Genomic DNA, 19,667 nt, shown 5'->3' with positions numbered 1-19,667 from the left:
CTTATCTCCAGGATCTCAGTCGTGTTCCCCTTTGGGCCTCCCACCGGCTGACGTGCCTGGTAGGCTCGCTGTCAGGATGGGTGGAAATGAAGAGGAGGCAGTGGGGTGAGAGAGAAGTGAGGGGTTTCTTGCTGCCTCATGAGACACAGTTGGGATATACAAGTTTTCCTCTAGAACAGGGCCATGCCACCTCCTCCTCTTTATAGTGAGGGGCTCCAGGTGACAAATTCATACACACGCTTCCGACAAGTCAACATGGCCAGTAATCTCGATTTCCGAAATGTTTGTTTCTAGTCCTGGGATCAAAGCTGGTCGGTCTCCAGCCTTCTCTGGTTAATCTTCTATGACCTGTTACCACGCTCTCCCCTCCGCCAAGTGACAATAGTCAGGAGCTGGGGAGAGTGGAGCCCTCTCAAGGCTCTGACCAGGTGCTGTCTCTCTTCACCCCGTCGGTCGGTCGTCCTCCCCTGAGGTTCCTGGTCACTTTTCCAACTCCCTAGGATTTCTTTCCTATCAACCTGCCAGTCACAGCCGGCTTGGGTGACTTGGAGACTCTGCAGACCCTGTCTTCCTTTCAGGTTAGCCCCATCTCTCCCCAAATCAGCCTCCGGTCCTTATTTCGATCAGGATCGTCACTAGGGCAGGTTCTCCCCAAGATGGAATTTCCTCCTAAGTGGACAGCTCCACCATCCGCCCCAGAGCGGACGCTTTTCCACTCTCCAAGAGAGTTTCCAGGGAGTCCCAGGACTGCAACTGGCCAGAACTTGGACTGCCCGAGAGGTGACGGTCTTGCGGCTGCCCCTCCTTCGGCCCCGGCCCCGGGGCGGATTACGGTCCTCAGTGGGGAGTGGGAAAGGGGCGAGCCTCCAGGTGCGGGTACTTTCCGACGCTGGAAACTTGCTTAGCCTTTGGCGTCTCCGGACCCCATCTCCGCCCAGGCCCCCAGGGAGCAGCCCTTGGCGGGGCGGGGCGCCTGCTGTCCCTCACGCTGGCTTTCAGCCTCTCGAGTTACAGCTTCAGGATCTCCAGAACAAGCCTTTCCCTGCTCGGGACAAAGCGGCTGTGTGGTGGTGGCGCGGTTTGGAGAGGATCTCTGATGCTCCCGGGACTCGAGCCTGGAAGGCGCCCCGCCCGCTGCTTCGCTTTCACCCCGCCCGGCGGGGCAGGGAAAGCCCCCGCGGCTCCTCCCACCCAAGGGGCTTTTCTCCAGTCGCCAGTGACTTTGCACCGGGAGCGCAGCCGCCTGGAGCTGCTTTCTGCCAGTCTGGAGCGCGCGGGGCTCCTGCTCTTCTGCGAACGCAGGGGGCAAGGGTCGGTGACCTCGGGGCGCGCCCCGTCTCCGTGTCCCCTAATTCGAGCCCCAGCCCCCGGCCCGCGCCTTGGCCTCCAGCATGGTGCTGCTGGCTGGGCCCGGGCCGGAGGGCGGCGGGACACGCTGCTTGTCCCCGCAGTCGCCGACGCCACCCCGGAGCGTACAGACAGGAGAAGACCCAGCGGACTACGAGGAGTACGAAGACTTCTCTAGTCTGCCGGACACCCGCAGCATCGCATCGGACGATTCCTTCTACCCTCCGGGAGGCGAGGAAGAGTACGGCTCGGTGTGCGCGGAGAGCGTCCCGGAGGGCGTCCCTGAGGCGGCGACCCTCCTGCGCGCCGCCTGCGCCAACGACGTGGGGCTGCTGCGGGCGCTAGTGCGGCGTGGGCCGAGTTCCGAGGAGGTACGGGAGACTGACCGCAACGGCCGGGTAAGTCCCGACAGGGTTTGGGTTCCCTCCGCTCTTCTCCCTTGCCGGCATTTCCGTGTCACCCCAATCCTGGATCTACTGCCGCTCAGAGCACCCTTTCCTTCCTGTGAGGCAATTGGGACCCCATTTGCCAAGAGGGCAGGAGATGGTCCAGCCCGGCTTCCTACTTCATCCAGGACCCTTTACCGCCCCGGGATCCCCGAATTCTCCCCAGAGGAAGAATTCTCCGCGCTGGAAATGTGGTGACATCTGAGGTGTGTGTGTGTGTGTGTGTGTGTGTGTGTGTGGTGTCCCTTCCACTCAGTGCTCCTCCGACTGTTACCTTTCCCCAGGCACTAAGTAGGCAATGGTCTCTACTCACTTTCAGGGGACATTTTCCTACCCCCATCCGCATTTGTCCGCTCTGCCTCTCCCGCTGTCTTTGCCTAACACTTTGGTGCTCGAATTAGGATTTGGAAGCTACAGTTCCTTTCATTACCTAAACCGCCCTGGCTTTTTACGTGCATTTCCTAGTGGCCCGCGCAGCGACCAGCCAGCTTTATGTGCGGTCACCGCTGCGGGTCGAAGCCAATGAGCACTCACAGCCACGCTTCAGGCAGGCCGGGTGCTGCGCAGCTCAGTAGGGGCACACTCCAGGGTCGGCACGCGGGGAAGTAAGGAGGCAGTCTCCATTTATTACGCCAAGATTCAGAGATAGTAAGAAAGTTTAAAAAAAAAAAAAGTTGGAGAGCTGTTTCCACTGACTAGTAACTGGGAAAGTGACCGCTGTGGCCGTGTCCCCATTAGTCTCTGCTGGGCGGACAAACAACCTCACCTGATTTCCATGTTCCCAGAGGCCCCGTGGTTTTTTTGCAGACTCAGCCTTGAACAAATTAGGGACGCCCGTTTCTGCTTGGGAGTCACGGCTGACGGAAAATATGTGCTTTAATATAGAGACCTGGTGACCCCGTGCCTTTGGCTTATCCTGGGGGCTGTATATGCGCAATGTTTTGTGCCTGACTGCAGTCTGGGTCAGGCTTAGGCAAGGGTGAAGCCAGGGTGTCACTTTCTGCTTTCGATAACCTGGCATTGAACTTGGAGGAATGGTTTGTGCTTGTGATGTGACAGGGAGCCGGGTCTGGTGAGGTCAGCACTACCTTGGTGCCCGTGGTGGCTGTTCCAGCTGGCATGCAGCGGGAGGAGAGGCTCAGGGGGCTATTGCTCTGCTCCACTTTCAGTTTAAGTAAGCGACTTTTCTGGGTTAGGCGCTGGCGTTAGAAACCTTCCCTTTCCTGAGCAAGCCTTGTCTGCTTGGAAGCGTACACCTGTGAGTGGCTGTTGGTCGTCCAGCTTTATTATACTTTCCGGAGAGAGGAAAAAAAATCCTAACTGAGCAACCAAGTTTGAAAACAGCAAGGGAAATTGAGAACGAGCTAAACGGTGCACAGTGCACAGCAGGCTTGAGAGTGACAGAAAGAATTCCAGAACCCCTGGGAAGCCCCTCCCAGGCCCCGAGGCTCTGGAGGACAGGTAGCAGCCTCCCTCTGCTCTTGTTTGTCTTCTGTGGAGCTCAGCTGAAACGACAGTCCCTGCTGTGTGGTTTGTGGGCCTGAAATACAGTCCTGCCCCAGAGTCTGGAGAAGTCCGATACATATGACCATCGCTTACTGTCTGTCTCCTCATTTCTCTCTAATTTGTTGTGAAGAGATCATAGTCTAATCTTGCACCCAAGCTTTCTCTTGCTGTTTTTCTCTTCCCTTGATTTTGAAGATAGAGTCTGAAGGGCCTTTGTTGTACTGCTTTGAGTCTCTACCTCTTTGCACCCATCAGATGTCCCTGGGGACCCCTGAGGGAAGAGTCCTGCCTGGGCTTTTTATCTCTGGGTCCCAGGACCAAGCCTGTGTTCTGTGTGTCCTGCGGGGACTTAGGGAGTGAGGTGGTATGTGGCAGAAGACATTCTGGTCAGGCAGGTGGGGAACCAAGGGATAGTGGCAGGTGCAGAATGGTTTGATTGTGACCTGGAGTGGAGAGGAGGGCCCTGGGGAGCTAAAGCTAGAGGGGTCCACTCAGGCCAGGTGACACTGTCTCTAGCTGGGAATTGAGAGTAAAGGAGTGTCGGTTGGTCAGTGCCAGTCTGTAGTTCTTCAGTATGTCTTCCGATGACTGTCTTCCATGACTGGCTTTTTCACCACCTGGAGGTTTCTGTTTTAAGGATACTTTCTCGAAGGCCTTTCTACCATCTCCCATCTAAGCCCAGAGCTGGCTAAGGGTAGTCCATCTGTTGAGTCTGGGGCGGGGGTGGGGTGGGTTTGGTGGGGGTGGGGCTGAGAGTGTCAGTAGTGTGTTCACTTAGAAGCAGGTATCCTTAGAGCACAAGGAAGAGCCTTTAGGCAGAGAGGCGAAAGTCCAAAGGTCCTGAGGCAGGAGCAGTGCTCCAGGTTGATCTTGCTTTGTCTTAATGAAAAGAAAATCTTAAGGCAGGCCCCAGAGCTTTGGTGGAATAATAGCGGGGGGGGGGGGGGAGTGTGTGATTGCTCGAACAGCAGGTGACTGCTGATGGGTAGCTCTGCTCAGGGACAGCTTTCCAGGAGCTTCTAAAGCAGTGTTTCTCAACCTGTGGGTCATGATCCCAATGGGGAGGTATCGAACACCCTTTTACAGGGGTCACATATCAGATATCCTGCATATCAGACATTTGTTATTATAATTCATAGCAGTAGCAAAATTGCAGTTATGAAGTAGCAATAAAATAATGTTACGGTTGGGGGTGGAGGAACACCATACCATGAGGAGGAAGTGTCTTAAAGGGTCGCAGCATTTGCGAAGGTTGAGGATCCCAGCTCCAAAGGCTTTTGAATGTTGGTGCTGCGCTGAATAGCTCACTTCTTAATAGGGAAGCAGTCCAGCCTGAGCCACAGATAGCTGAGGGACCACACATGGGAACTAGAGGATGTGGCTGGCTGAGCATCTTTTCTTCTGAAACATTGTTCTGGAAGGATCTCAGGATTTACTGTGCAACGTTTAAGTATTTGTTACATCATTTTCCTGTAACTCCGAACATAGGCTCTCCCCGTGTTTTTAGGTGCAGGTGGTCTGGCTCCTCTCCTTAAAGGATGGTCCCTCCAGGGAGTCTTTCCCTAACTCTTTTCTTTGCACGTCAGGATGTCAGGCTTACTCCTTCAGTCCTGGTGGCTCTCCCTTAGTTGACAGCGAAACGGAAGACACATTTGTGGCACCTAAATTTGTCGTGGAACGGTAGTCAGTTTGCATGTCGGACAGCTGGTCAAGCTGAAAGCCTCTGTGTGCTGAAATCCCAGGATGTTTTCCAAAGTCCCTGTTCACAGCCAGCCCCCACCAGCGTGGGGTGCCTCCCCCCACGAAAGGCTTACAGCTCAGTTTCACAGATACTCGGGTGTGAACACTTTACCTTGAAATACAACTGAGGCATCTGTTGCCTATTTATTAAATGAAGGATTTATGAATGTAGAGACCTTGTCTTCCCAAAGTAAGATCACAGTGTTGGAATTCATACACAGCCCACTGTCCTCCCATGCCTCCGTTTGTATGGCCTCTGTGAGCATGGAGTTAGGCTGATTCACAGGGAACTCTTGTGTCTTGGCCTTGAACCTCCAGTGTTGGCCAAGGGTCAGAGTACACAGGGAGAGGTTCACTTTGCAATTTGGGACAATGTGTTCAGTTCATGTGTTTTCTCACTCCTTAATCTTGCATTCCCTCTGCCCCTACCCCAACCTGCCATCAGGATGTGTGTGTGTGTTTGTGTGTGTATGTGTGTTTGTGTGTGTGTGTGTGTTTGTGTGTGTGTGTGTTTGTGTGTGTATTCTCACCACAGTGCTTGTGTGGATGTCGGAGGTCCCCACCGTACACCTTTGAGTCAGGGTCTCTTATTTTGCTTCTGCCTATGTTAGGGTGACCCACAAGCTTTCAGAGGTTTTCCTGTGTCTGCCTTCCACCTTGCAGTAGAAACACTGGGACTATAGGACTGGAATACAGGCCCCCACACAGTGCAGCACCTGGCTTGATGTGGGACCTAGGGGTTCAAACCCAGGCCCTCATGCTTGTGTGGCAAATGCTTTATCCTCTGAGGCATCTCCCCAGGCCTGTTTTAGTTTCATCCTCCAGTGTGGGGAAGGAGAGAAGGTGAACCAAATAGAATGTGCTAGGAACTCCAAGGACTGCACTAGAAATAAGTCTGCTCAAGTGGGTCTGGGAACACTGGGCTTGTCAAGCCGCCCACTCTTCCTCTTATCTGACATGAGTGTGTCCATGCTAAGAGCAGTGGAGAGGCACTTGTGTATTCGGTGTAAGGATATCAGTTATCTGTGACTGGTAGTGTTGTGTATGTTAGTCAGCCCTGTGTATGTAAAAATACCTGTAACATTTATTATTTTTTTATTTGGTTTTTGAGATAGGGTTTCTTTGGGCAGCCTTGGCTATCCTGGAACTAGCTCTGTAGACCAGGCTGGCTTCAACCTCACAGAGATCTGCCTGCTTCTGCCTCCTAAATACTGGGCTCAAATGTGTGTGCTACCACTATCCAGAAGTAATAATTTATTTATAAGAAGATATTTGTTTGGGTTCATACTTGTGTAACTTCCAACCCTGGCCTGAACAGGCCTATCCCTTTGGGCCTCTAGGTGCCAGATGGCAGTGGCTGCAAGCCCAGGGTGCAGGAAACTGCTTGCATCAAAGCAGATGGTCTTATAGTCTCCTTTGAGGACAGACACCTCAGGTGATCTAAGAACCTCAGACAGGGCCCTGCCTTCTAATGGTTTGATCATCTCTTTAGGAAGTACCACTTTAGGAACCAGGCTTTTAACCCATGGGCCTTTGAAGACATTATGCAAGCCAGAGCACCATGTAACTCACACCTAGGGAACACCAGGGCCTCAACAGTAACCTCTCTGCTGAGGATGTCCAAGTCTAGCCTCTGAAGGCGAGAGTTTTCATCTGTCTGCACCTAGTTGGTGAGCTGCTGATGGTAAGACCAGGATGCCTCTGCAGGTGACCCCTCTCTGCTCCTACGATGGCTCAGCTTCCAGCAAGCTGTTCCTGCTGGCTTTCCGTGGCACATGCAGGTTCCAGGAGGGCCATTTTGGCCCAGGTTTAATTCCACTTCTGCTGAAGCAAATCACAGGTCAAGCCCAGGTTCATATGGTGAAAATAGACTTTCTTCTCAGTGGAGGAGCTGTGAAGCGGAGGATAAAGGGGGGGGGGGGAACAAAACCTCTTCTTGTTATGTCAGTCTACCAGAGGGAAGATGAGTGAGTCTAGGAGAATGATATATACATAACCTTGTATGTGTAGCTATTGAGCAGTGATATGTGTGTATGTGTGATATGTGTGATATGTGTGATATTGTGTATGTGTGTATGTGTGTATCTATCTGTTTGAGTTCATGGGAAAGTGTTTGCAGTCTACAGAGGTCATGGTCTGAGGGTGACCATCCTTGACCATTGGGGTTGAGCTGGCTGGGGCTGCTCTCTGTTGTTTTAATGTTGTGCAATCAGCCCCTACGTCAGCAAGATGCCCGGGACTGACTTATAGGCCACTGAAACAGTCTTTGGATCAGAATCCAGCTCCCAGGAGGCTATGGTGAGGGAGGGAGTGGTTGTTTCAGAACCAGGCAAGGGGACCCAACAAGCTAGCTCGGCAGGTAAAGGCATTTGCTACACAAGGCTAACAACCTAAGTTTAATCCAGGAAGCGAGATCAGGCTGGGAGGAGAGAATTCACTGGGGAACCTTGTCCTCTGATCCTTCCTGTGTGCATGCTGCGGTGTGTGCACCAGTGAAAGGTTTATCCTGGCTCATGATCTCAAAGGTTTCAGTCCGCAGTCACTCAGGCCTGTTGTTTTGGGCCTGTGGCTGTACAGCACAGTGTTTAGGGAGCTTAAGATGGGAGGTTCCTCACTTCATAGCAGTCAGTAAGCCAAGAGAGAAAAGGACTGAGGTAATATTTATTATACCTCCTAGTAGGCTCTACCTCCAGAAGGTTTTATCACATCTTGGCGATGATACAAGCTACGACCAAGCCTTCAACACATCAAGGGAACCTTTAATGTTCATTTTATAATAAGATATTTTCATTTTATAGCTGGTACAAAAAGGGGCTCAAAGAGCCGATAAAAAGGCCCAGAGGACAGAAGCACGTGCCCGGGACTCATGATCTGGGCTGCCCTCTGATTTCCACATACAAGCGCCGGATCACCTGTATACCAGCACATGAGATGCTAGGTGTTAACCCTCTGTTGGATGTATGGCTGGCAAAGGTCTTCTCTCATTCTGTAGGCTGCTTTTCCGCTTGACTGACTGTTTCTTTTGTTCTACAGAAGCCTTTGAGTTTCATGTGGTCCCGTTTTCCATTGTTGGCCTCATTTCCTGAGTAATTGGAGTCGTACTTAGAAATCCTTACCTGTGCTCTACCATACACTGTGTGCTGTCTCTTCAAGCAGTTTCAGGTTTTATGTGGAGGGTTTTGATTCATTTGAAGTTGATTTTTGTGCATTGAGAGCTAAGGGTCTGGTTTCTTTCTGCTACATATAAACATCCAGTTTTCTGACGCCATTTATTGAGGCTCTTGTCTTCTTTTCAGCATGCATCTTTGTAAGGTATCAGTTGGTTACAGTTATGTAGAATTAAATATGGGTCTTCTATCTACATGCCTTTTTTTGTGCTAATACCATGCTGTTTTTTATTACTATAACGGTAGTATAATGGGCTTGCTGAGGCCTTAGTTGTTTTGCTTTGGATTGTTCTTAGCCCTCCTGTTTGACTTCTTCTGGACCAGTGTTTCAGCTTATTGGGGCAGCAGTTCTACATCATAGCCATGGGGCTTACAGAGGTCAAAAACAATCCCTTATTTAAAACAACGGTATTTATTTATTTTACTAAAGACAATAAGAAAGCAGAAGTTGTTGAATTGAGTGAAGGCAGTGTGTTTCTTTCATGAAGTTTGAGAAGTAATTCATGTAGGTGGTCAGGTGTGTGTGTGAGTGCACACATGCACTCACACACACACACACACACACACACACACACACGATCACCATGTTACCATAACATTCTAACCCTTTCCTTAGCCTCCTGATCTCGGTGGAAAGAGTTCAGACGAGACACACAGAGTGTGGTGTAGAGAATAAGTAGAGTTTATTACTGAGTAAATCGTGCCATTCCTAGTGGGTGAGGTTGCCCAGTGGCCAGAGAGACCATTGCAGAGCAGAACACTCTCAATAGGTGAGCGTGGACATTGGCCTGAGAGACTGCTGTGTAGTGCACTCTAGATGGATGAGCATGAAGAGTGGCTAGAGAGGCCATTCTACAACTTATATTTCAGGTAGGTCTTATGCCGTTTCAAAGGTCTCCAGAATAACCTTCCCAATGGTCATTTTCTGACCGGATGATTGACAGGCACTCTTGGATTGACTCTTACTGGAGGGAGCAATGGTATGTAAAGTCTGTTAGATAGCCATCTTGGAGGAGTCAGGATTCCTGGAACCAGGGCTAGATACCATCAATTGGTAACCTTCCAGGAAGTCCAGAATGCCATGTCTCCTCCCTGGGCCACAGATAGGATTCAGGTCCCATTCTTCTGACTGGTCATTGAGTCTTGCTCCTGTGCTTGGTTTTACAAGGTATTGATTATGAGGGAGGGGACCTTAGCCAGTGACTATCAAGTCTGCTGATACCTAACTGGCTGCTTAGAGATACTAAGAGGAAGATCTGGGCAGGGAGTGTGTTGGGTAGAAGCCACAGAGAGCTGGGTGACATGGGGTGAGGTGGATGGATGGTGAATATGTCTTCAGCCTCCTTGTAGCTCTCAGGAGCTTGTAGTTAGATGAGGTAAGACTAAGAGTTTGGGGCTGGAGAGATGGCTTGAGGTCAGGGGCACCTCTTACCCTTCCTCAGGACCCATGTCACATAGATCACAAATGCTATGACTCTGGCTTCAAAGGATTCAATGCCCTCTTCTGGCCTCCATGGGTACCCACACATATCACACATACAAACATACACACAAATAATAAATTCTTTTAAAATGAATAGTAAGAATCTTTGATGTCATTATGTATGTACGTAAGAATCTTTCTTTCTTTCTTTCTTTCTTTCTTTCTTTCTTTCTTTCTTTCTTTCTTTTTTTTTTTGGTTTTTCGAGACAGGGTTTCTCTGTATAACCTTGGCTGTCCTGGAACTCACTCTGTAGACCAGGCTGGCCTTCAATTCAGAAATCCACCTGTCTCTGCCTCCCAAGTGCTGGGATTAAAGGCGTGTGCCACCACCGCCCGGCTGTACATAAGAATCTTAAACAAAAGTTTTTAAATGGTGTTTTTTAATTTAAAGGACAGTTGAAAGTGAAATAGACTTATTTCTATTAAGACGGAGAAAAGGAAATGGGGTAGATGTGGAGTCCCATCAGACATTTGGATTTGTGGGAAATTGGATTGGAGTGGTGGGATTTTAGAGTAATTTCTAAGTAAGAACAAAATCAACACACAGGCTTCCAAAGACATATTCGTGCCAGAGCCAGATAAGCTCATGCCCAAAGCAGGCACTGGAGGGGCAGGAAGTCAGGATTTCTATCCATCCTCAGCTGGCAATTGGAGACTATACCTGTCCTGGGATGTCTCAGCTGAGAGAGGCATAGATGGGTGTGTGGATGGCGAGATGGATGGAGAGGTTCATCTCCTTATGCTTGTGGGAAGTGGGAATTTAAGGGTGTTAAAATTTTAGTACCACATTCTCCAACAATATGCATTTGTTGTGTTTGTTTAGTTAGTGATGCTGAAGACGGAGCCTAGGGCCTCACACATGCTAGGGAAATGTCCTTCCATGAAGTTGGTTAGAATAAAGAAGTTGGGCTTCATAGTGCAAGCCTGTAATCTCAGTTACTGAGAAAGCTAAGACAGGAGGAGTAAAAGTTCAAAGCCAGGCTGGGCAACTTAGCAAGGGACTCTAACTCAAAGTAAGAAATAAAAAGGAGGATATAACGCCGGGCGTGGTGGCATACGCCTTTAATCCCAGCACTTGGGAGACAGAGGCAGGCAGATTTCTGAGTTCGAGGCCAGTCTGGTCGACAGAGTGAGTTCCAGGACAGCCAGGGATACACAGAGAAACCCTGTCTCGAAAAACAAAAACAAAAACAAGAAAGGAAGAAAGGAAGGAAGGAAGGAAGGATGAATACAGCTCAGCAGTGGGAGCTCATGCCGCATGAGTGGAGTCCTGGGTTCAGTATCCAGTTCTGGGAGTCGGGAGGAAGACAGAGATGTTACACTGACTGAAAAGAGCCCATTCAAGATGCTAACACTCTGTAATAATGTGCCATTAGGGACAGAAGAGGACTCAGGCCTGGAGAACAAAGAGCTGCTACTGAAAGATAATGTAGGAGCCCTGGGGATAGAGCAATTCTGCTCCTTGCTTTTATAGTAGCGGTGGGAAGACATACGTGGGTTAAATGTACATGAAACTAAATACAGGCAGGCATGTATGTTACATGCATGTTACACACTCACATATGTATGTAATACTCTCACACACATGCATGCACCCTTTCACGCATGTGTGTACACACCCTTCACATACATGTAAGCACAACCCTTATGTACATATATGCACAGCACATTCTCCCACAGTGCAAGCACACACCCTTACATACATGTATGGACATGCCATCTCACATACATTCATGCACAGACTCCAGTACACATATGTATGGACACACCTTAACACATACCTTAACACACACACACACACACACACACACACACACACACATATATATACACACACATACACTTGCACACCGCACATGCATGCATACACACATGCACACACACACACTTGCATGTCAGGTGACATCAGAATGCGTCTGTGATTTGAAGCAATGTCGAGTTTCCGGGTATTACTGTTACTTCATTTTCTGGGGAGTGGCTGTCAAGGACAAATGTTGCAGTCCTCAGAGTGCAACTTCCTGTGGTCTAGTTAACTATTTCAAGTGGCTAATGGGGCTCCCCTGTGATGTCACCCTCCCCCACTTTCTGCTTGAAATTTACCTTTGGTGATATGGTTGGAATGAACCTGGTTCAGCACTGTGACAGCCAAACCCGAGAGTGAGTTATAAAAGAGTGTGGGTGACAGGAGCCTTCCTAAGTGCAGGGTTTCAGGTCTCCCGAGGCTGCTGATCCACGAAGCCGTGTCCTGGGTGCTGAGGGCCACTCTAGCTCCTATTGCTGGATGCTGGGACAGCAGATGCTGCTGATACAGGTACCCTCTACCTCTGGATGCCACCTTCTTGCCATCCTCGCCAGCCCCAGTCACTGTGGTCTTTGCTGGGTGCTGTGTCAGGTTGGAGCAGGAGTGAAGCCACAGTTGAGCCCAAATCTTCCATCTTTCCAATGTGTCTTTCCCGTACCCCTTCCCAGATCTTCCTTCTGGCTGCTTGCGGGAGGAGATGCTCAAAGACAGTTGTGATGTTAGTTTAGTAAATAGGACTCTTAGTTCCTCCTCTTTCCTTGGCATTTCTACTGTAGTAGAATAACTGAAGATTTTTGTAGCAGATCAGGTACACACAGGCTTCCCAGCCCAGCAGCTACAATGGTGCTTGTTATTTCATAGGAATTAAAATAAAGCACAGATGCCAGTCTCTATTGAATGATCTGGTCAGGCAACTCAATAATATGGGTGGTTTAGCTGTTCAAGCCATTTACCATTTTTTTTTTTTAAAGGTGAAGAAGGCATGCATTTATTTTTGGGCTTGCTGCCACAATTAGGTTTCGTTTTGGAAATGGAAGCATGGTCAGAGCTAGTGGGCATGTAGGAAGGGGATCTGAGGCAGGGGCTCTGTTTCCTGGATCTTGTTTCCTGGGTGTCCTCCACCCCACTAGCCCTTAGCTGTCTTCTAACCAGTTCTAACGACTCCAGTGTTTGCAGTTTCTTTCTTAAGCTGTTGGTTTCTTTCTTTCTTTTTCTTATTTATTTATTATTACTTATTTATTTGTTTTTCTTGTATGTGTGGGGCACATGGGTACCAGGGCGCAGCATGCAGAAGTCAATTCTCTCCAGTTTGCGAGGTCCAGAGTTGGAACAGGCTGCCAGGCTTGGCAGCAAGCGCCTTTACCCACTGAGTGCCTGATCTTTTGATCTTGCTTCCTGTAGGTCTGAAATGGAAAGGCCCTTGAGTTTAGTACTACCCTCCTGGGCTGCCCAGGGGAATACATAAGATCCTTAAATAGGAAGCATTTGTCCAGTGGCAGCCGCTCTTTCGGCCGCTATTGTTTTCTGTGACTTATAGAGAGGTCATTTCTTAGTGCGATGCATTTTAACTGCATTTTAACCTCAGGAAACTTTGGCGCCAAGGGTTGAAGCAAAGGTTTGAAGCAGAAAAAGCTGTGATTAAGGAAATGGAACTGGGTGTGGCAGTTTACACCTGTAATCCCCGGCATTCAAGAGGCTGAGGCAGGAGGATTGCCTGCTGGGAACCTGAAGGCTACAGTGTGAGATCTTGTCTCAAAAATAAAATAGAACAAGAAAGGAAAAAGAAAAGGGTTGGAAAAGTGGGGTGTGGTGGCACGTGTTGTGGGTGTGGTGGAACGTGTTTTAGTCCCAGCACTTCGGAGGGAGAGATGGGAGAAGCAGGAATCTGGAATTCAAGGTCACCCTTTATTTTACATGCAAGTCAAGGACTCTCATCCGGTTAGTAAGGCCAGCTGCAGGGAGATGAGGAGGCAGCTGCAGCACATATCTGGGCGCACCTCGAGTCTGAGCAAGTGGGGACTGAGGTGCTGCTGTGGAAAGTGGAGCAGAGGCAGAGGAACCTGGAGGGACTGCAGCTGTCCTGTCAGTGACTGCCACAGCCTTTCTTCACCTTTCTTGACTACAAGTCAGAGCAAAGATGCCTGCATTGGGGGCAGTGGTGCTGGCCCGTCCTGGGCCTGATGTTGGGGTCACCAATCAGCCAAGGTGTATTCCAGAAGTTTCCTTTAGCTTCAGTGTGGGCATAGTGCTGGTTGGAGAGGACCCCACCCTCCCACTCTGCTGCTTCCGTCTAAACCTTCAGTGTTGCTATTTGACAATTCATGGGACTATAGTCATCCACTCATCCACTAAAAATCTCCCTCTTTTGGCTGCTGGTACTAGTCCCCCCCTCCCCCATCCCCCCTTTGGTGTGAGAACATGGGTGGGTTTCTAGGAAGTGAGTTCCAGGTACGGAAAAGTCGGCTCACTCATCCAGTTAATAACTGAAACCAGCTTACTGAATGGTTGTGGCCTTCTTTTCTCTGGAGTACAAATATCTGGGCAGGCCAGGGACATGTTTCCCGAAGTTCCTAAGGCCATCTGTGGGCATGGTGGAACAAGGAAAGGATGGACTCTACTATGGTGTGTCATCGGTGTGTCCTCCTCAATGGTAGCCTGGGCTAGACCATATTGATTGTGATGGTAGGGAGGAGGTCACTTACAGGGCACTAGCTGGACAGGGCGGTCCACTTACACTGGTAATTGTGTGTTTGTGTGTGCATGTGTGTGTGTGTGTGAGTGAACACTTATTGTGTAGGTGCATGTGGAGACTAGAGGTTGTTGTTAGGAGGCTATCCTTCACCACTCTCTACCTTAGGTTTTGAGGCAGGGTCTCTCACTGAAGTAGAAGCTCCCATTTCAGCTAGACCGGCTTAGCCAGTGAGCCCCTTCACCTCTCAGCGCCAAAGTTACAGATGTACACACACGGCTCCTGACTTTTACCTGAGTGTGGGCATCCAGACTCGGGTTCTAATGTGTGCATAGCTTACACTTTGCCCACTGAGCTACCTTCCAGCTCTACACGGTGCTCATGATATGAACACCACCATACAGCTGGTGGGGGTGGGGGTGGGGGACACAGAGCAGAGCTGTCTTATAGGGCAGGGGTTGTCTTTTGAGAGGTAGAGAGCCTGGGATAGAGTTGTGGGAATGGGGGCGGGGGGTCAGGGCTTCCAGCTCTGGAGGTGTCCAGGAAAGTAAGTAGATTCTTTAAGACGGTTCCCTAAGGACACACAATGGTGGCACGTTCATACTGAGCTGTGGGTCAGCTTGCGGTAGGGCGAGACCCTGTCTCAAACATAGACCAAAGTCTCAGTGAGTCAAGTGACTTGAGGACCCAGCACCTGTGGTATGGCAGGTATGTGTCAGTAACCTTGGCAACTCCCTGACCTGAGCTGGCCAGCCGCCCTGCCGAAATCAGTGAGCTCATGTTCATTGAGAGAAGGACCCCTTATATCAACCTCTGACCTCCGCCTGCATGTACGCACACGCACACTCTTATACACACCCTCACGCGTCTACAGAGACGTGCACACATACCACCCCCAGCATCGTACAACAGAGAGTAAACGGACAAACAGAAACCCAGTGGCATCCCAGTGTGAACCTCTGCCTATCTTCAGCCTTTTGGGCTGCCCTGTGGATTTTAGACTTGGCAGGTTTCACCAACATGCGAGCCAGTTCCTTAAAATAAATCTCTCCATGTCTGAGCCTCCTATTGGTTCCATGTCTCTGGAGAACCCACACTGATTCTGCCTTAGCAGTAGGCTCTGCTGGCCGAGCCTCCCTGTCTCTGGAAGCTGCTGGCTCAGCCCAGCTGCCGCCCTGAGAGTCGCACCGACAGATCAGCAGGATAGATTCCTCCTGTGGGTTTTCTCCCAGCTTCTCCTGCTGCCCATGTTGTTGGGTGTGGCCTGTACAGCCACAGGCCTGAACTTACCAGGACGCCTGTGTCAATGCTGTGCTCTGACAGCCTTTCTGCTTTCTTTTCCTCCCCCTCAACCCTCTCCTCCACCCTTCCCCTTTCCCCTTTCTTTCTTTGTTAGAGACTGACCTTCACCGTGTAGTCCAGGTTAATCCCAAACTGATGATCTTTCCGTTTCAGCTTCCCGTATGCTGGGATTACAGACATATACCACCATGCCTGGTGGGGTTTGCACTAAAGAGCAAATTTGCATCCAACCCCTCTCATGCCCCTGCTCCTGGATGTATCCCTGAAGATAGCCCATCATTCCTTATGTCCCTCAAAGTGATTCCAGCATCTGGGCTCCCATTGTTTGATGGGCCTTCACTTACATACACTCTCTCTCTCTGAGCTTTGATCTTACCATCCTCCACATCTGGATTTGCTTCCACAAGTACAACCCTTGCTAACCAGTCTGTCTTTGGAGCCTCTTCCTTCAAGGCTGCTGTTGCAGCTGCTGCCCTGCCCCGCAACATTAAGCAGGAAGATGCTACTAGCCTGGGAAAAGACAAACTCAAAACACAGAGCACGTTGTTTTGCACATAAATTACTTCAATATAACGATGACTTCAGAAATCTGAGACACATCATTGTAAGTCACGAGCTGTCATTGTTTAAATAGAGTAAGATTTCCCGAGCTTGGTACCCCTGGTGTGTTTGGCCCCACAACTTTTGTGTGAAGACTGTCTTCTGCATGGTAGAATGTTTAGTAGTATCCTGTAGTTCCTCTATTAGATGATACAATAAACTCTGTCCCCAGTGGTGACAAACCAGTCTGGACACTGTCTGGACCCTGTCATGTGTTGGATAGAGACACAGTTACCCTGGGGTCAAAGCCCCTAAGCCAGGGCAGATAGCAGCGAAGCTCTGTCTGGGCAGGAGTTGTTCGCTCTCTTCTGCCTCGTCCTTAGCAGCAGTCTGGTCAAATGGTCCTTAGTTACATAGTCATTCTTTCTATGATGTTCTCCTTGGTGCGCTCTGCTTTCTTGATCTGTGGTTGTGTGTAGCCCAGGGTGGCCCGAGAAGCCACTCTTTTGAAAGTTGAAGAATGTCAATACCTTTGAAGAAAACTGCCTACTGGGTCCTTCGGACACTCCTGTTCCAGCCTCCTGTCATCTGGGCTCCTGGTCCTCCAAACATGACTGCCTTTTCTTCTTTTCCTTTTAACAACAAAACAAACAAACAAACAAACAAAAAAACCCGCCAAAAAACAAAACAGGGTCTCACTATGTAACCCAGATGACCCAGTTCTGGATGACTCAGAACTCTATGTAACACCAGGCTGCCCTCAAATTCATAGAGATCTGCCTTCCTCTGCCTCCTAAGTTCTGAGATGAAAGATTTTCACTACGGCATCTGGCACAGAGCTATTTTTTATTTGGAGTCTTTATTGTTTGAATATTAATGCTGTATTATGTTTTCCTCTAGGGATTGTAATAGAATAAATGAATTTGCAAAACTCTGAATTGAGGTGCTTAGCCCTGTCAGGTCAAAACCTCTACTCCTAATTCTATAAGTTCCTCTGAATGTCTATCCTCCTCACCCTCCATTATCCAGTGCTTGCAGTGAGGGACACCGAGGACAGGTGGAGGCAGCCAGCATGTGCTCAGTGAGGACACAATAGCCAGAAGCCAGAGACGGCCTGCTTCGTTCTACTGAGACTGTGCTATCTGTGTCTACCAAGAAAGCTGCAATGTCACTGTATGTGTGTGTGAGTGTGTGTATGTGTGTGTGTGTATGTGTAAGTGTGTGTGGATGTGTCAGTGTATGAGTGTGTATATATGTGTGTGTGTGAGAGGGAGAGGGAGAAGGAGAGAGAAACAGAGAGAGAGAGAGACAGAGAGAGACAGAGAGACACAGACAGACAGACACTCACCATATAACCCCAAACCACCTTTCTAGTTGTCATTTCTCTTCCTTATTTTCGAGTGTTGGGGACAGGCATGTACCACCTTCCTGGCACGCATTCATTTTTGACTTTGTCATAGGGATTTTTAGTAACTAGCAGTATTCCAAGACAAAAAGGGAACACGCAAACATGCTAGAGTCTTCATAAAGTTGCTTTTTGGGCTTAATGTATTTACTTATTTTTCTGGCAGTAGGATGCTGAGCAGGAATAGGAGGTCGGGGTGCTGTTGGGAGAGGGGTGACTGCAGAGATGCCTAAGTGTGAGAATCTTGTCCTGGGGATGGGCGGTGAGTGCTCAGTGGAAGGAGAAGCAGGCCGTGGTGGGTCGTGCAATATTTGGTTCCTGTCAGAACTTCTTTCTCTCTTTGCTGAGGAAGAAACCCTCGATTAAAGACTGGAATCGAAGAACCTCCCAGAGCTGTTTGCAAGTCTAAGGAAAAGAACATGTAGGCAGGAGGAACTGGCAGGAGGGTTGGACTGTGCTAAAGTGATGAGGAAGGAAGCCAGAGGCGCTGGCTGGGGCAGAGCAGAGAGGGCAGTGCTCAGGAACAGAGGCAGGAGGGACCGACTAGGCATTCGCCATGGCTTTTAAGCTCTGGCTGCTGAGAAGTGACAATGTCAACCTATGTAACCACTGCTGCTGTGGGACGTATGGAGGGTTCAGGGTACGACTGTGTGTGTGTGTGTGTGTGTGTGTGTGAATGAGGAAGTTTCTCTTATCCTGGTGAAAGGAAACATGTGGAAGCAAGCCCTTCACGGGCGCCGTGACCTCTTAAGTCCCACAGCCTGCTGCCCAAGGCCCACCTGGCTGCTGAGTGCAGCAGGCATGCCTGATGACTAATCCCTGGATCCTCTCAAAGAGACTCTGAGCTATGGCCTGTGATGAGTAACCATGTGGTAGGTGACCATTGGGGCTCATGAAGCAGAAAACAGAGCCACAGCCTCAGTGTGTAGCCCCTGCCCTGCTCCTCCATCCTTGCTTGAGCAGAAAGGGCACCAGTCTTCTGCCTGGCCAGTCCCTGTGAAGACCTTGGGTTTTATGTTAACGTGGCTCTTGATATTTCTGTCATCTATGTTTATTGCTAGTTGCTGCTGCTTTTTTGCTGTAGGGTGACAGCTCGGAATAACATGGCTGCATGTGGGAGGTAAGGAAGAGGGCGGCATTGGTGCCACAGCCAGTGACCCCTACGTGCTTAGAAACCGCTGTTTAGATTTGATGCATTGTTAGAGTACAGTGTGCCTCGGGTTTCGATCTCTGTGCCTGATCGTGTGTGTGTGTGTTCTCTTAATGTCCCAAACACTCCATAAGATGATATTTTGCTCTCCTCAGTCTTTTGGTGCTGACCAAGTTTTGCTGTGAGGCACCGTAATGCATAATTTAGAAAGTTGCTATCCGGTCTGGTAGCAGGAGAAGATGGCGNTCTCCACAGGAGTTAAAGTTCCTCGTAATTTTCGCTTGTTGGAAGAACTTGAAGAAGGACAAAAAGGAGTAGGTGATGGTACTGTTAGCTGGGGCCTTGAAGATGATGAAGACATGACACTTACAAGGTGGACAGGCATGATTATTGGGCCACCAAGGACAAACTATGAAAACAGAATATATAGCCTGAAAGTAGAATGTGGATCTAAATACCCAGAAGCTCCTCCATCAGTTAGATTTGTAACAACAATGAATATGAATGGAATCAATAATTCCAGTGGAATGGTGGATGCACGGAGCATACCAGTATTAGCAACATGGCAAAATTCCTATAGCATTAAAGTCATACTTCAAGAGTTAAGACGTCTTATGATGTCCAAAGAAAATATGAAGCTTCCACAGCCTCCAGAAGGACAGACGTACAACAACTAACTTTAGTGGATCTCAAACTTGTCTTAAATCAGCAACCTTCTACTCATGTTAATGTCTTGATTAAATGTCACCATGCAAAATACCCACACATTAAGTAAAAAGAATTGCAGCTGGTAAACATGACCTGGACAGTTGTAAGAATATATTTAATATATGTACACCTATTATGTTTTCAGGTAACAAGAGACAGCACAATTTTTCTTTCTCTTAAAGCACTGTCATTTAAACATGAACCTGAAGTACTCAAAATGGAATTCAGGTTTTCAAGACAAAAGCATGACAAAAGAGTGTCAGATGGCCATGGAAACATTTGTTTTTCTGGAAAGTAAAGTCTCAAGAAGGAAGAACAGAAATGGCATGCTTTATCATATTTAGAGCTGCAGTTGGAATTGTTTAAAGTAGCAGATACAATGA

At 49.1% G+C, this 19,667-nt stretch overlaps 1 protein-coding gene and 1 pseudogene across 4 annotated transcripts in view; both read left to right on the top strand.

The window, feature by feature from the left end:
- Nucleotides 1-897: 897 nt before the first annotated feature.
- Ankrd33b (ankyrin repeat domain 33B) overlaps nt 898-19,667 on the top strand; it is a 78,596-nt gene continuing 59,826 nt past the window's right edge. For all 3 annotated transcript variants that reach the window (XM_029469635.1, XM_021183180.2, XM_021183182.2), the window contains exon 1: nt 898-1,745. Coding sequence is in view for 2 of the 3 variants with exons in the window: in XM_021183180.2 (XP_021038839.1) it covers nt 1,392-1,745 (354 nt within the window). In the remaining variant the exon portion in view is untranslated. The remainder of the gene's footprint in view (nt 1,746-19,667) is intronic.
- Nucleotides 18,746-19,661, top strand: LOC110310332 (annotated as a pseudogene). Its single transcript, XR_003834951.1, has one exon. The product of XR_003834951.1 is annotated as a ubiquitin-conjugating enzyme E2 variant 2 pseudogene (transcript).

The sequence above is a fragment of the Mus caroli genome, chromosome 15 (genome assembly GCF_900094665.2).
Source record: "Mus caroli chromosome 15, CAROLI_EIJ_v1.1, whole genome shotgun sequence".
NCBI classification, from domain to species: Eukaryota; Metazoa; Chordata; class Mammalia; order Rodentia; family Muridae; genus Mus; species Mus caroli.
This window is presented reverse-complemented; position numbering and strand designations above follow the sequence as displayed.